The sequence below is a fragment of the Lytechinus variegatus genome, chromosome 2, assembly GCF_018143015.1.
Source record: "Lytechinus variegatus isolate NC3 chromosome 2, Lvar_3.0, whole genome shotgun sequence".
Lineage (NCBI taxonomy): Eukaryota > Metazoa > Echinodermata > Echinoidea > Temnopleuroida > Toxopneustidae > Lytechinus > Lytechinus variegatus.
This window is the reverse complement of record NC_054741.1, coordinates 35,252,824-35,265,187: the sequence shown is the minus strand read 5'-3', so window position 1 is coordinate 35,265,187 and position 12,364 is coordinate 35,252,824. Positions and strand designations below refer to the sequence as shown.

Sequence of the window (12,364 nt, the reverse complement as noted above, 5' to 3'; positions counted from 1 at the left end):
CCCTGAAATATGCCACGACAAACAATTTTGGTATGATTCCACAATTACACTATTGCTGAAGTGTAGCCCTCATGGCATGTTCTTAGCGTTTATATAGCTCTTGTGAATGCTTTTAACTAACATCTTATCTGCAGATATACTGTCCTTACACCTTTACACAACTCATTTGGGAGGTTTCAATATCTGCCCCCTTTCTTTGTGTACAAGGGAGCGTGTGTGTGTGTGTGTGTAAATTCTGTCAGTTACAGGGAGACAATTACACAGGGGCTGGGGGCGAATTAGCCCCTAAAATTCTCAAATAGCCCTGGGGCCTGTTGCAGAAAGAGTTGCAATCAATCGCAACTCTGAAAATCATGCGCAACTTGATTGTCAACCAATCAACAGCGCGCATTTGGGACTTGCGATTTATTTTTTTTACTTGCGTTTAAACGCAACTCTTTCTGCAACGGGCCCCTGGAGACTACAAAAAGGAGCCCTGGAAATCCACATTCATTGCAATGGTAAAGCTTATCCTAAGTTGCAGATTTAGGCAGTACTAAGTTGTGAAAAGTAGCCCCTGAAATATTATTCATCTTTTTATTTTAGAGCCTGGTCAGTTACATGTATACGGTGTCTCATTTTTATGCAACCACATCTATGTTCATGTATATATCTATATATAACTTAGCTTGAATTTTATTCATATATACATGATGTATTCAGGACAAACAACTGAAGAATTATTATCTTTGCTTTTCAAAATATTCCTCAAAATATTCATTAAATATCCATATATTAACAATATTGCATAATCAACAGAACATTTATGAACAATTCCACAAAATGTATGTTGCCAGAAAGAAGATTTGAAGATGGCTCAAGTTGATTTTTCTTTCTTTTTTTCTAAACATACAAAGCTGGCATTTCAAAACACTTTGTAAAGAGACCCAAAACCAAAGTCAAGTCCAGGAACTTCATTGAGACAGTGACATACATGTATCAATAAGATATAGTACCAGCTTCAATAAGTGAAAAAAAAGCAAACCGATTTAGCTCATCAAAATGTCTATCATGAACCAGTTAAGTGATCGCTTAGCGCTTTCTGAGGTTGTAACCATTGGATTCGAGATGGACACTTGGGTTCTCTGATTTCCCCTTGGTCTGACACGAAAGAGAGCCATTACTAGCCATCTTGATGACATCTTCCAGAGGGCCATTACCCTCAAAGGCAGAGGGATTCCTGAAGGATCCTCCAAGCCTATCCCACAAGGTGAAGAACTGACCGTAATTGTAATTGTAGAAGAGATGGTGATCCGTATGGTGGGCCGAACCATTGATGTACGGCTTCATGGTTTCTGGGACGCGGTAATCGCCATCGTGGATGCTCACTGTCCAAAAGTTGACGAAGACAAACATGGTCAGGTACACCCCTTTGTGAAGCGGGAAGAAGAACGGGTACAGGTGGTATGGGAAGCTCTGCAGGAACCCGTCGATGGGGTGGAACGCGTGGCTAGCAAACGGAGTGGGAACTTTCCACATGTGATGGTTCTTGTGAAGGTGTTTGTAGACGAGGGGGTGGTGAAGCCAGCGGTGGATCCAGTAGATACACATGTCGGTGAAGAACAGAAAGGACATCACTTCCAGTGGCAAACTAAACCATCCTACAAACAAATTGTTCAAATAATGATAATATCAGGATAAACATATGGCTCTACAGAGAAACACAGCTGAGTCCCTTTTTTTGAAAAGCAACATGTACTCTGCAGATAATGCTAAATAAGTGCGATACAAATGAGATTACTTGATTTCTACGGCCCAAACCATCACCCTTGTATGCACTCACTGTATACAACTTTTACAAAATAAAAATTACAATGGCATACAGGTGACTGACTCTACCTACATCAAATATTTTGGGAGCACAGAAATATGTTCTACTTGGGTGAAATTAAATAAGATGTCATCAACACGTACTTTACATATTCTGGTCTGAAATAATGCTCTAGGTCAGTCGAATATTTGAGCTCATGAGAGCTTCTATAATAGAAGGAATACATTTGAAGCATCTTTCGTCTCCACAAATTTTTCGACTTTATTTATGTAGTCTCAAGAAGAATGTTGGCTTAAGCCTATGGCAATAGTGCAAGAGGCAAGCAATTCATAGTCTAACTTGTTAAAGACGTGTTACAATAAACGTATGCAAGATTTTCTATAACAAATTTACTAACAACCAATCAGTTTGAAGGATTTCAGTAGCTTATAACTGTTATTGCAAATTTGTTATTCTAACAAGTTTTATGAAACAGACCCCTGTTCATTTTTTCATGATAAATTAAAAGTTACATGGCCACAGCAAGGCAAAAAGACATTCTGATCAGCAGGGAGAAAGAGAATGTGTGCACGTTTGTGGGTAAAGGTGGGTATACCTACCAAGTTGACTCTCACTAAAGCTGTCATAAAGCCGACTGTAACCTCTGACCTCTAGCATAAACATGACTACTGTGAGGATGCCCATGAAAGGAATAGACCACAGTGTGTACATGATCTCTTTTCTGATTTGATTCTGTTGAAATAGAAATAGAATTTTATTATAAAATATTCATCTGGCTATACTTACTAGGGGTGGGTTTCACAACACTGTGGTGCATGTCTTTCAAATTTTACAGATAATCAATTCCACAACACACTATTTCATTGGTCAAAAATGTAGAAAAGCACAGCGATTGACAAAGATTGATTTGAAAAATGGAGTGGAGGCCAGGCTGTATCTCAAATGATTGAGCTCACTTCTGATGATGATGCTGATAATGATGATGATGTTGCAGATGATGTTGATCATATGATGCTGATGCGCTGATGATGATAATGATGCTGATGAATGATAGTGATGCTGGTGAATGGTGATGATCATGATTATGATGTTGATGATGATGAGGCTGCTGTTGATGCTAACACTCCTGACAATGTTGCTGCTGATGATGATGTCTAAGTCAATGATCATGATGGTAACAATGATGGTGGTAATGAAAAAGATGATGTCCATACCAGCAGCATCAACAATTGTCAGCATCATTACATACGGTGTTGTAGTTAATGATGGTACATGTGTGTGAATTAAAAGGACCAGGGTTAAAATCTGAACAGTCACCTGGCATCCTTGAAAAAATTGTTCTCCTTTGGAAAGACAGTTATTCATAACCTTATCAAGTATAATATGTTTCAAGGTTAGCAAATCCCTAAGTTTCCCCGATTTAATATATCTATTTTATTTCATTTAACCTGTTTGAAGTTTGAAAATGTAAAGTGAGAGTTAATTATCATCATTAAGCAATAATCATGGTATAAAAAACAGTTCAGTTAAAGAAATCACACAAACCTTCAGAATTTTTGGATGCTGCATCAGTCTTTGATCAAAGATGAAGAGGTAACTGAAGCCAGCCAATAGAAAATAGAGGATGGCGCCTCCAAGATTGACAACTACAAATAGGCTTAGGGCCTGCCTAAGCCAGTAGTCCTCTGACCATGTTTCTGGATAGATGTTGTATGGTGTGAGTAGATTGGCATCCAATACATTCAGTACAATATCCATGATGCAATTAGTTTTATCTACAAAGAGAAACAAGAAAAATATATGGTTGATCATGCATGCAGACTTGGACTTAAGAATAAAGTTTTGATGCAGACGTTGCATTTGGGAAAGACGCTGGATCGGATGGCGGAGGAGAATGATGTACAGAATCCGTTTGTTCGGGCAAGTGACTTCAGGAAGGATCAAGGTTTGAGGAGGGCGCTCGAGTTAGAGACATCAGATTAGAGGGGAAGGGGGCAGCCAAAGAAGTAGAGGAGAGTAGGAGGGAAGGTGGAGGCTGGAGGATGCACCAAATAGAGTAAAATGGTGGGAGGGGGAGATCTCTGTGCGTGTGAGGCAAATCAGGCCACCAACCTGAATCTAGATTCCATAATGCAGTGCAATACAGAGACATTCATTAAAAATCTCTGAGTCATGATGGTAAACAATGCTAAATTTTAATAGGTGTTTTATGTACAATGCCTCAAAATGTCTCCCTAATGAAAAACCCTGAATCCTGTGCATAGTAAATTGGTGTGATGAAATGTGGGACCATTGTTTTCTCTTCTATTCCCAATATGGTCACAGTTGCAGTTTTAGCAAGAAAGTCATACAACTTGCTATACGCTTTTCAAAATAGGGTCCAAGTTGATAGTGATTTTGGCACATGTAGCTGGGGAAAATAAGGAATAAAAACAGCTAAAACTTTTGTGGAATTTTCAAGAACATTCAAACCATTGAAACCAATTGAATTCATATAAAAGAGAAAAAAAAAGAAACAGAACAATGGATGTTTAAGAAGAATGAATGAGAAAGTCATGAGCATTTTAATGTCGGAATAACTAATTTCATGAGCACTATCCTTCGATTGGTAGGAGAGCGAGCTCTGCAGTCAGACCGCAGGTCCCTATGCTAATGAGCAAAAAAGGCCAGATTCATCCAAATCATCTCGTGGCTGAATCCTCCTTCTTGCAAAATCTTGTGATTCGTGAGATTTTCTCTCTCTAAGAATTTACCTGTTTTAACCTCAAGTTATATGAAATATTATTGCACCATCAGATAGAGTAAAAGTTAATCTTTCATATTGGTCATTTATTTTTCATATAATATTTTGTTAAATAAGTAAATTTCTGGCCTGAAAATGTGCCTCAAAACTGAATTTTCTTCCTCTGTTTTCTTTTGCAAATTGTGCAAAACTTTTTATTTTGAGCCTCAATGATATCTATATCACCATAAAGCTGAGGAGATTACCACATGGGAAGTGTGACCTTCCCACGAACCCAGGCACTGGAGACGTTGGAATTTGCCATTGTGTGGTCTCTTTGACCAATCAGAGTTCAGTATTCTTGTTTTCAAACTGCTTTATGTACTTGGCAAATGAAAAGTGTGATCTTGACTCGATTAAACCAATTCTTATTTTGAAACCTATATCATTTCAAAGCATACATATTCAGCTTTATGGTGATATTAAAATCATTTGGGCTCAAACAAAAATAAAGTGTGAAAATAGCAGCTTTTGTCAGGTGAAAATATTTATTTTGTAGCATATTTTAGATCAAAATTCTAACCTATATTACAAAATCTTTGAATAAATCCAAACACATGACCTGAAAGAATGATTCTTCTTCTTTACAATGGTACCAAATTCATGAAATTCGATGCACAATTAGAGCAGCAATGACCGAATGAAAAGAGGTGTTTTGGTCCACATCAAGCTCATTAAATATGCAAAATATCTCAAGTCATGAATATCACTTGGATGAAAGAAGCCGCTTTCTTTGGACCTGCAGTCTGACTGTCTGTGATGTCATGAAAGTATGTCAGCAGATCGTACTACTGAACATACAATGTATTTCACATCCAATCATATCAAACGCAAAATTTTTGTTAAATTAATCAAACTCACACCATGAATACACAAATACCTACAAAAAATAAAGAAGTTGAAATTTGACGAGATCAGTTTTCTTTTTTATATCGGCTTCTAATCGCACCCCTCTTCGCATGTGAAATATTTTGGTCACTTGAAAAAGGTATCATATTACTGAACCTGTGTTTTCTCTGGGAAAAGTTGGTAAATTCAAATTTGCTCTACATTTTCAAGACCTGCTATAAGTCTATAATTAGTATAATACTAATAATTATTTGTAATCATGTACTGAATTATAGTATTTGTTATATAATAATTTCTTTCTATAAATGTTCTTCAAAACGGCATTTTGTAATATCGCTAATCAAAGGCATAACAAAGCGGTTCAAGGGTCAGGCCTATCGTATTTGCTTAAATTGTTGATAAACGGATTGAGGGATCTACTCGAGATCAGCTTGGTAAGAAACCTTAAATCCTAATTTTTGCCATAGTAAAATAATTTTTATCCCTTGGCTTCAACATCCATTAAAGTACAGTCTACCACCAGGTTGGTGTATCATTTATACGCATGAGGGCTAGGCGTACAAAGTTTCATAGATAAATAAAATTCAACCGTACAAAACAACTGCCACTCGTTAGACCATCATCCATATAAATTATAATCGTGGTAAGTGCATTATTAAATTTCTGTTTTCATAATTTATCTTGCTAGATATTTTGACCATAGTCTACACTTGTCCCGTGTGTGAGTATGGTCAATTACACGGTAAGCTCCTGGACCTGGCCTGGGCTCCCGCCCGCATTCCCTGGGTTAATGATGATCATGATGATGAAGACTAAGGCCAAGTAAAAAAAGAAAGTAGTTGATCGTCCTCGCGCGCATCTATTTTGGCCGCCGCATGGAAATTTTTGATATTTACTATTTTCAAAAATTGGCTAAAAAAAAAAAAAAAATTGTGATGTTCCTTTTTTGATGTTCCCTTTTTCATTGCAGCATCAATTTTCTTGATATTTACTATTTTTATGGCTGCTGAATAGCGAAAAACATCACAAAATTGGCGAGCGATTTGCTCTCATTTGCTTTGGGATCTCTCTCGCAACTTCAAAAACAATTGCAAAGTCCGATATCGCCGTAACTGCAAGAAAGAAAAAAAATTCTGATTTGGTTTTCTATTGGAATTTTGAAGATACCATCATAAATTAGCAAGAAAATAAAGTTTGCAAACTCGGGGAAGATCACGGATTTCTTCATTTTTAGTGCATTTTCGGGGACCCCGCTTCTTGAATATGAACTAATCCGTCGTGTGCTTTGGAAATATGGCGCAGAAAAATCAATTTTAGTGACGTAAATTTGTATTTCGGCTGGTTTTTTGGTAAGTGATAGCACCTATACTTCGATGTGTGTTACGGTGATTGACTGTGCTTGTTGTGACTCTGTTGGGTAATGCATGACTTGTGTGCTGGGATGATGTTATTGACTGTGCTGGCGCAACATGTGAATTTTGAAATCAATTGAGTTTTCTAACGTCAGCAGGCAGTGCATTGAATATTCAAAAAATAATTTCAAGTGGGTTATTCTTTATGAAGATTGAAAATCATTAATGGGATTCCAAGAAGTGCCAATTCTGTTCAAATTTGATAAACTTTATTCTTCCTTGAGCTATTCAATTTGATGGAAAATTGTAAAACTAAAAATTAGTTAGTAAATATATCTAACAATTAGAGTTACAAACATGAAATAATAAACATTATGTGAACAATTAATTCAATCATCATTTAACATTTGATATCAATTAGAAAATGAATAAAAATTGAACAGTATTAAACAACATGTTAATGAATATACAAGCAGCTGGAAAACTGCGATGCGAAACCATGCCCAGAGCTAAAAAGAGATTGGCTCTGGAAAACTAAACATGGCTCCATGGTAATGAAAATGACCCCACCCCCATGCTTTTTTTACCTTTACAATATATATAGGCCTATATTAATATAGAATAATGTTTAAATCATTCACTTGACATGAACGTTTTGTTTTACAATACAGTACCGGTATACATCAGTATAAATACATCAATAGATTTTTATCGCATAATACATTTTCCATAGATTTCCAATCAATTGTATGTATGCATACATTTCTACTCATTTATTATTAATATTAAGCATGCATCGATCACATATTTCGAGCTTGACATGGCCTGACAACCATTAGAATAAAAAATAGCAAAAAAAATAGTAAATAGTAAGGACCTCCCTCATCATTGATGTCAAAAATGGGCCGAGAAAATGCCTCCTTGTTTTAAAAAAAAATAGTAAGATAGCAAAAAGTAAGGACCTCCCTCATCACCGCTCTCAAAAATACGACGTGGACACTCAACTACTTTCTTTTTTTACTTGGCCTAATAGGCCTAAGTATATGTCAAAATATCGAAAATTATCATTAATGATGGAGTCCTCAAGGCTATGTAAGTTAGGCCTACGTACTCTAGACTATATAGGCCTAAGTATATTATTATATAACCTAAACTTAACGTGACTCAGGCTCAGACAGCAGTAAGATGGGCTCCGCCGCGGCGGCGGCAGCTCCCTGACGACCCTGCCGTCGGCCTCGCCTGCGCTGCCTTGCATGCCCCAGGTTATGTCACTGAGCTGAGCTGTGTCATGTCAGTGAACAAAATCGCTAACTAGATTTACTTGAAGGTCTAGTCTTACCGTCCTAACGTTACAGCACTGCATTAATATTACAATAACTTGATGAATAAGACAATCTGGTCTCTTGATTTCTGCTTGATGAATTAAGGCACCAGCCAGCACAGTATTTTCAAATAAAAAATACCGGCACCAGACAGACATGGAAGAATTAATACACCATATCGATCGAGCAGAATGAATGTTCCGTCCACTTTTTAGATGCCGATTTGAAGAGTCAAGCCAAAATCATAGAGATAACCTCCTTTTTGCAAAATGTACTAGTATGTATCTGAAGATCTCCGAGGGGTGGTGAGCAAGATCTCGGGGCAAGACTGCATCCCATAGGCCTAAACTTTTTATTAAAAAAAAATCTGTTATTTTGTGATAAATCTCTACATCATCCTTCATATAATATCATAGGACCTACTCGGATATTTCATTCAAATGCATTGTTCCTATTTCTTTATTTTCGGTCGCGTGATATACCCGGGGGGGCCACTTCCATTCACGAGTGGATACCATGCGCGACCATGGGGTCTGGAAAAGCACCCTAAACACGTAATTTCCATATTCTGAAAATGCACCCCTTAACAAGTATTGGCGTGTGAAACCCTACCCTTAACAAGTATTGGAAACAAAACGATACTCTTGGCAAATATTCCCTGAAATGAACCCCTAAACAAGTACAGTAATGTTTTATTGTTACGGGTCCTTCGGTCGTCGGCTTTACCTTATTTGGTTTAGTACGACCCCACGTTCTTCTACACCTCGCGCAAATCTGACTCTAAACACGAAGTGTTGGGGCAAAAAGGACATCCTTTATAAAACATTTTAATTTTGTTTTATCATCCCGACAATTTCGACCCTAAACACGTAATTTTCCTAGTGAAATAGATACCCTTTTTTCATTATTTTTGTGTTTTTGACACCCTTATCACGTTACGTACGTAACGTGCCCTATCGTGAAAAAGACATCCTTTTTACCTGTTTTTTTGGTCGCGCATGGTATCCACTCGTCAACGTAAGTGGCCCCCCGGGGTGATATACTAGTAAGGAGGCTCCCGAGCTCGAGGAGGCTCATAATATTATGCCTCGATCTGTCATGGGACTTTTGTCAGAATAAAACATATACCGGTTTATACTTCTCTACGGATCAGCGAATGACTGAAATGCAATAATTTCAGCACCGTTTTACATTTATTACATATGTAACTTCATAACTTGTGAAACGGTCCCTGAACTAATATTATTATATAGCACTGAGAAATTAAGGCTCAATATAAATATAGGAAAATAATGAAAGCAAAAAGGCGGGATCATTGGTGTAACGTATTTTCCGTCAAGTGTTTCCGAGCCTTGTCCCGTCATATAGGTTTAGGCCTCCATTAATTGGGTGAAGAGAAAAGTTAAAATATAGGCCAATGAGTTGCACATAACAATAATGTACTGCGAATGAAACTCTATGTCCGTAATTTTCATGAATCGAAAGCTTACTCTTTTATAAGTTATACAGTTGCAGTTTTAGCAAGAAAGTCATAAAACTTGCTCTTATAGGTTTAAATAGTAATATTGTTATCAGCACATTTAGCTCAGTTGGGATAATAAAACAGCTAAAAAACATTCAAACCCTTGAAACCAATGAATATGAAAGAAAAAATCAAAGAAATAGAACAATGAATGTTTAAGAAGAATGAATGAAAAAAAGAATGAGCATTAGAATGTCGGATTCATTATACTTCTATAGGCGAGATATGTGATGTCACAAAAGTAGGCCTATATCAGCATGATCATCGGATCGTTATGATCAGGAACAAGCTCCCTGGTAGGCCTATACTGCCGAAGATAATTAATATCCAATCACACACTCTAAAAACAAATCAGTCAAAAAAATTAGCTCACGGTGCAACTGTTATATTTGACTATTTTCTAGTCGCATTTTACTAGAACAGAGTTATTTCTGACTAGAATGTCAGAATGTCACGGTCAGAAATGTGACTGATTGCCATCAGTTGCACCCACTAGTCAATTTGACTGATTTGTTTTAAGAGTGTGGGGTTGTAATATTTTTTTTTTCAAAAAATGAAAGATAACATTTTTTATTCCCCCTCCCCAACGAATTATGCATTTTCTGTAAATCAATTAAACTATATAATACAGTATGATTTTTAACTTTGATGTTTTAAAAATATACATTTTTGAAAGTATAAGAGATTATATTTTTTTATTGAATTTCCACTAGAAAAGTTAATATTTCCCCCAAATTACTAAATCATGGGAATTGAATGCTTAAAGAAACCACGAAAATAAGTTGACATTTTATAAGTTATGCCTCATATACATGCAGTTCCGGATACTTTGAGTCTTGTCAATCTAGGGGGGGGGGCGGCAAGAAATTTACAATGGTAGAAAATGACATAATCTATGGGGTTTCAAAGCTTGATCAAATCAATAAATTATCCATTTGAATGAATTACACCAAATACAATGAGGTTTAAATCTATAAATAAAGCCTTTGATCTGCTTATTTTTTTTAATTGAGGAATTCTGATCAAATACAAATTAGAAAAAAAAATCAGTATAAATAATTCATGTTTATATTTTCAAATGTTTTTTTTTTTTTGCATGGGTACGTTTTTTTTACTCTTATTATTGTCAATAATTTTCCAATTACTAACAAAAAGTACAAAATAATGATACAGATACAGATTTTGGCGAGAATTCACATCAGACTTACATGAAATCATGTTTTGAGCAATTCAGGGTCTGACATTATTTGTGTCAGTATAATGAACGCATATATACCATGCATGCATCCCAAAAATAGATTTGAACAATAATATGACGTGGCCTTGTCGTAGTATGAATTTATTAAAGAAACTTTGAGGGGCCATTAAGGTCCCCTGGGACTATTAAGGTTTTATAGCTGATTATCATATGCTGTTTTAAAATAGTACTTTTCTTCATCTTTACGAAGCGCAAAGTTTAATCTGGTTTCATGACTGTATACGTGTACCTCAGTATAAGGCCTATACGATGTCAATTTTACAGACTTTTTCTATTTTTAAAATTGTGCAACACTTCCATTTCATTCAATACCATACTTGTCGGCCTATCATTTTGAGCTATATAATTTTGAATAGTATTTCTTTCCCTGTTCAAAAGTGAGCAGAACACTCAAATATACTTAACATGAAAATATTCACATATATGGATTAATCCCGGAATTCAAAAATATGCACAATAGTTATATACAGGGAGGAATAAAGGAACATGACAAAGCAGTGAGTGCAGGGAGAAGGGGAGAGCCGGGGGGGGGGGGGGGGAGAAAGTGGTTGAGAAAGAGCTTTAGTTAGAAGAAAATAATAGACCACGTAAGAAATGAAAATACAACATTCATAATTAAAATCACATCCATATGCAAACAACCCTTATAAAAAAAATTGAATGGTATACCATTGACTACCATTTATCATACACCATTGATATACCATTGGAATACCATTCGCACAGCACCCACCATACACCAATGGTATACCATTCAAGCCTCAATGGTATACCATTCAAACTAATTTAAATAATTCGGACCTTACTATTACCATATTCATGAGCACCATTTACCATTCATATACCATTGATCAAACACCATTCACCATTGATCTACCATATGGCCACTATAGACAGGTTTACCATTGACCACCATTCACCATTCAGCCACCATTCACTGGCCTACCATTTACCATTCAGCCACCATTCACTGGACACCATTGGCCTACCAATTACCTTACACCATTCACCATACACCATTCGCCTACCATTCAACATACACCATTCGTGTACCATTCACCATTCGTGTACAATTCACCATCCGCGTACCGTTCATCGTACACCATTCGCGTACCATTCGCCGTACACCATTCGTGCACCATTCACTGCTCACCATACACCATTCACTGCTCACCATACACCATTCAACTACCATTCGTCGTACACCACACACCATTCACCATTGATTGACCATTCACTTTACACCATTCTACCATACACCGTATACCATTGACCTACCATTTACAGTACACCATTGGCCTACCATACACCATTGAACTACTATTCACCGTACACCATAGGCTTACCATACACCATTGGCTTACCATACACCGTACACCATTGACCTACCATTTACCATACAACACTGTCATACACACTATACTATTAGTCAACCATTCAAATAACACCATTGGTCATACACTATAGAC

The 12,364-nt window shown here is 36.6% G+C and overlaps 1 protein-coding gene across 1 annotated transcript; it reads right to left on the bottom strand.

Annotated features, from left to right (window-relative positions):
* Positions 1–594: 594 nt before the first annotated feature.
* Positions 595–8,265, bottom strand: LOC121407956 (lathosterol oxidase-like). The gene is made up of 4 exons (XM_041599224.1): positions 8,133–8,265; positions 3,356–3,585; positions 2,410–2,542; positions 595–1,640 (listed from the first exon to the last, which is right to left on the bottom strand). Exons 2-4 carry the CDS (start codon positions 3,566–3,568, stop codon positions 1,072–1,074), a joined length of 915 nt encoding a protein of 304 aa, XP_041455158.1. The 5' UTR covers positions 3,569–3,585; positions 8,133–8,265; the 3' UTR covers positions 595–1,071.
* Between the last annotated feature and the right edge of the window lie 4,099 nt (positions 8,266–12,364).

Excerpts from the sequence above, each read along its gene's own strand:
- LOC121407956 (XM_041599224.1), bottom strand. The coding sequence starts at position 3,568 with ATGGATATTGTACTGAATGTATTGGATGCCAATCTACTCACACCATAC. Across the intron at positions 2,543-3,355 it reads AGCATCCAAAAATTCTGAAG|AATCAAATCAGAAAAGAGAT; the intron begins GTTTGTGTGATT and ends CTATTTCAACAG. Across the intron at positions 1,641-2,409 it reads CTTTAGTGAGAGTCAACTTG|GATGGTTTAGTTTGCCACTG; the intron begins GTAGGTATACCC and ends ATTTGTTTGTAG.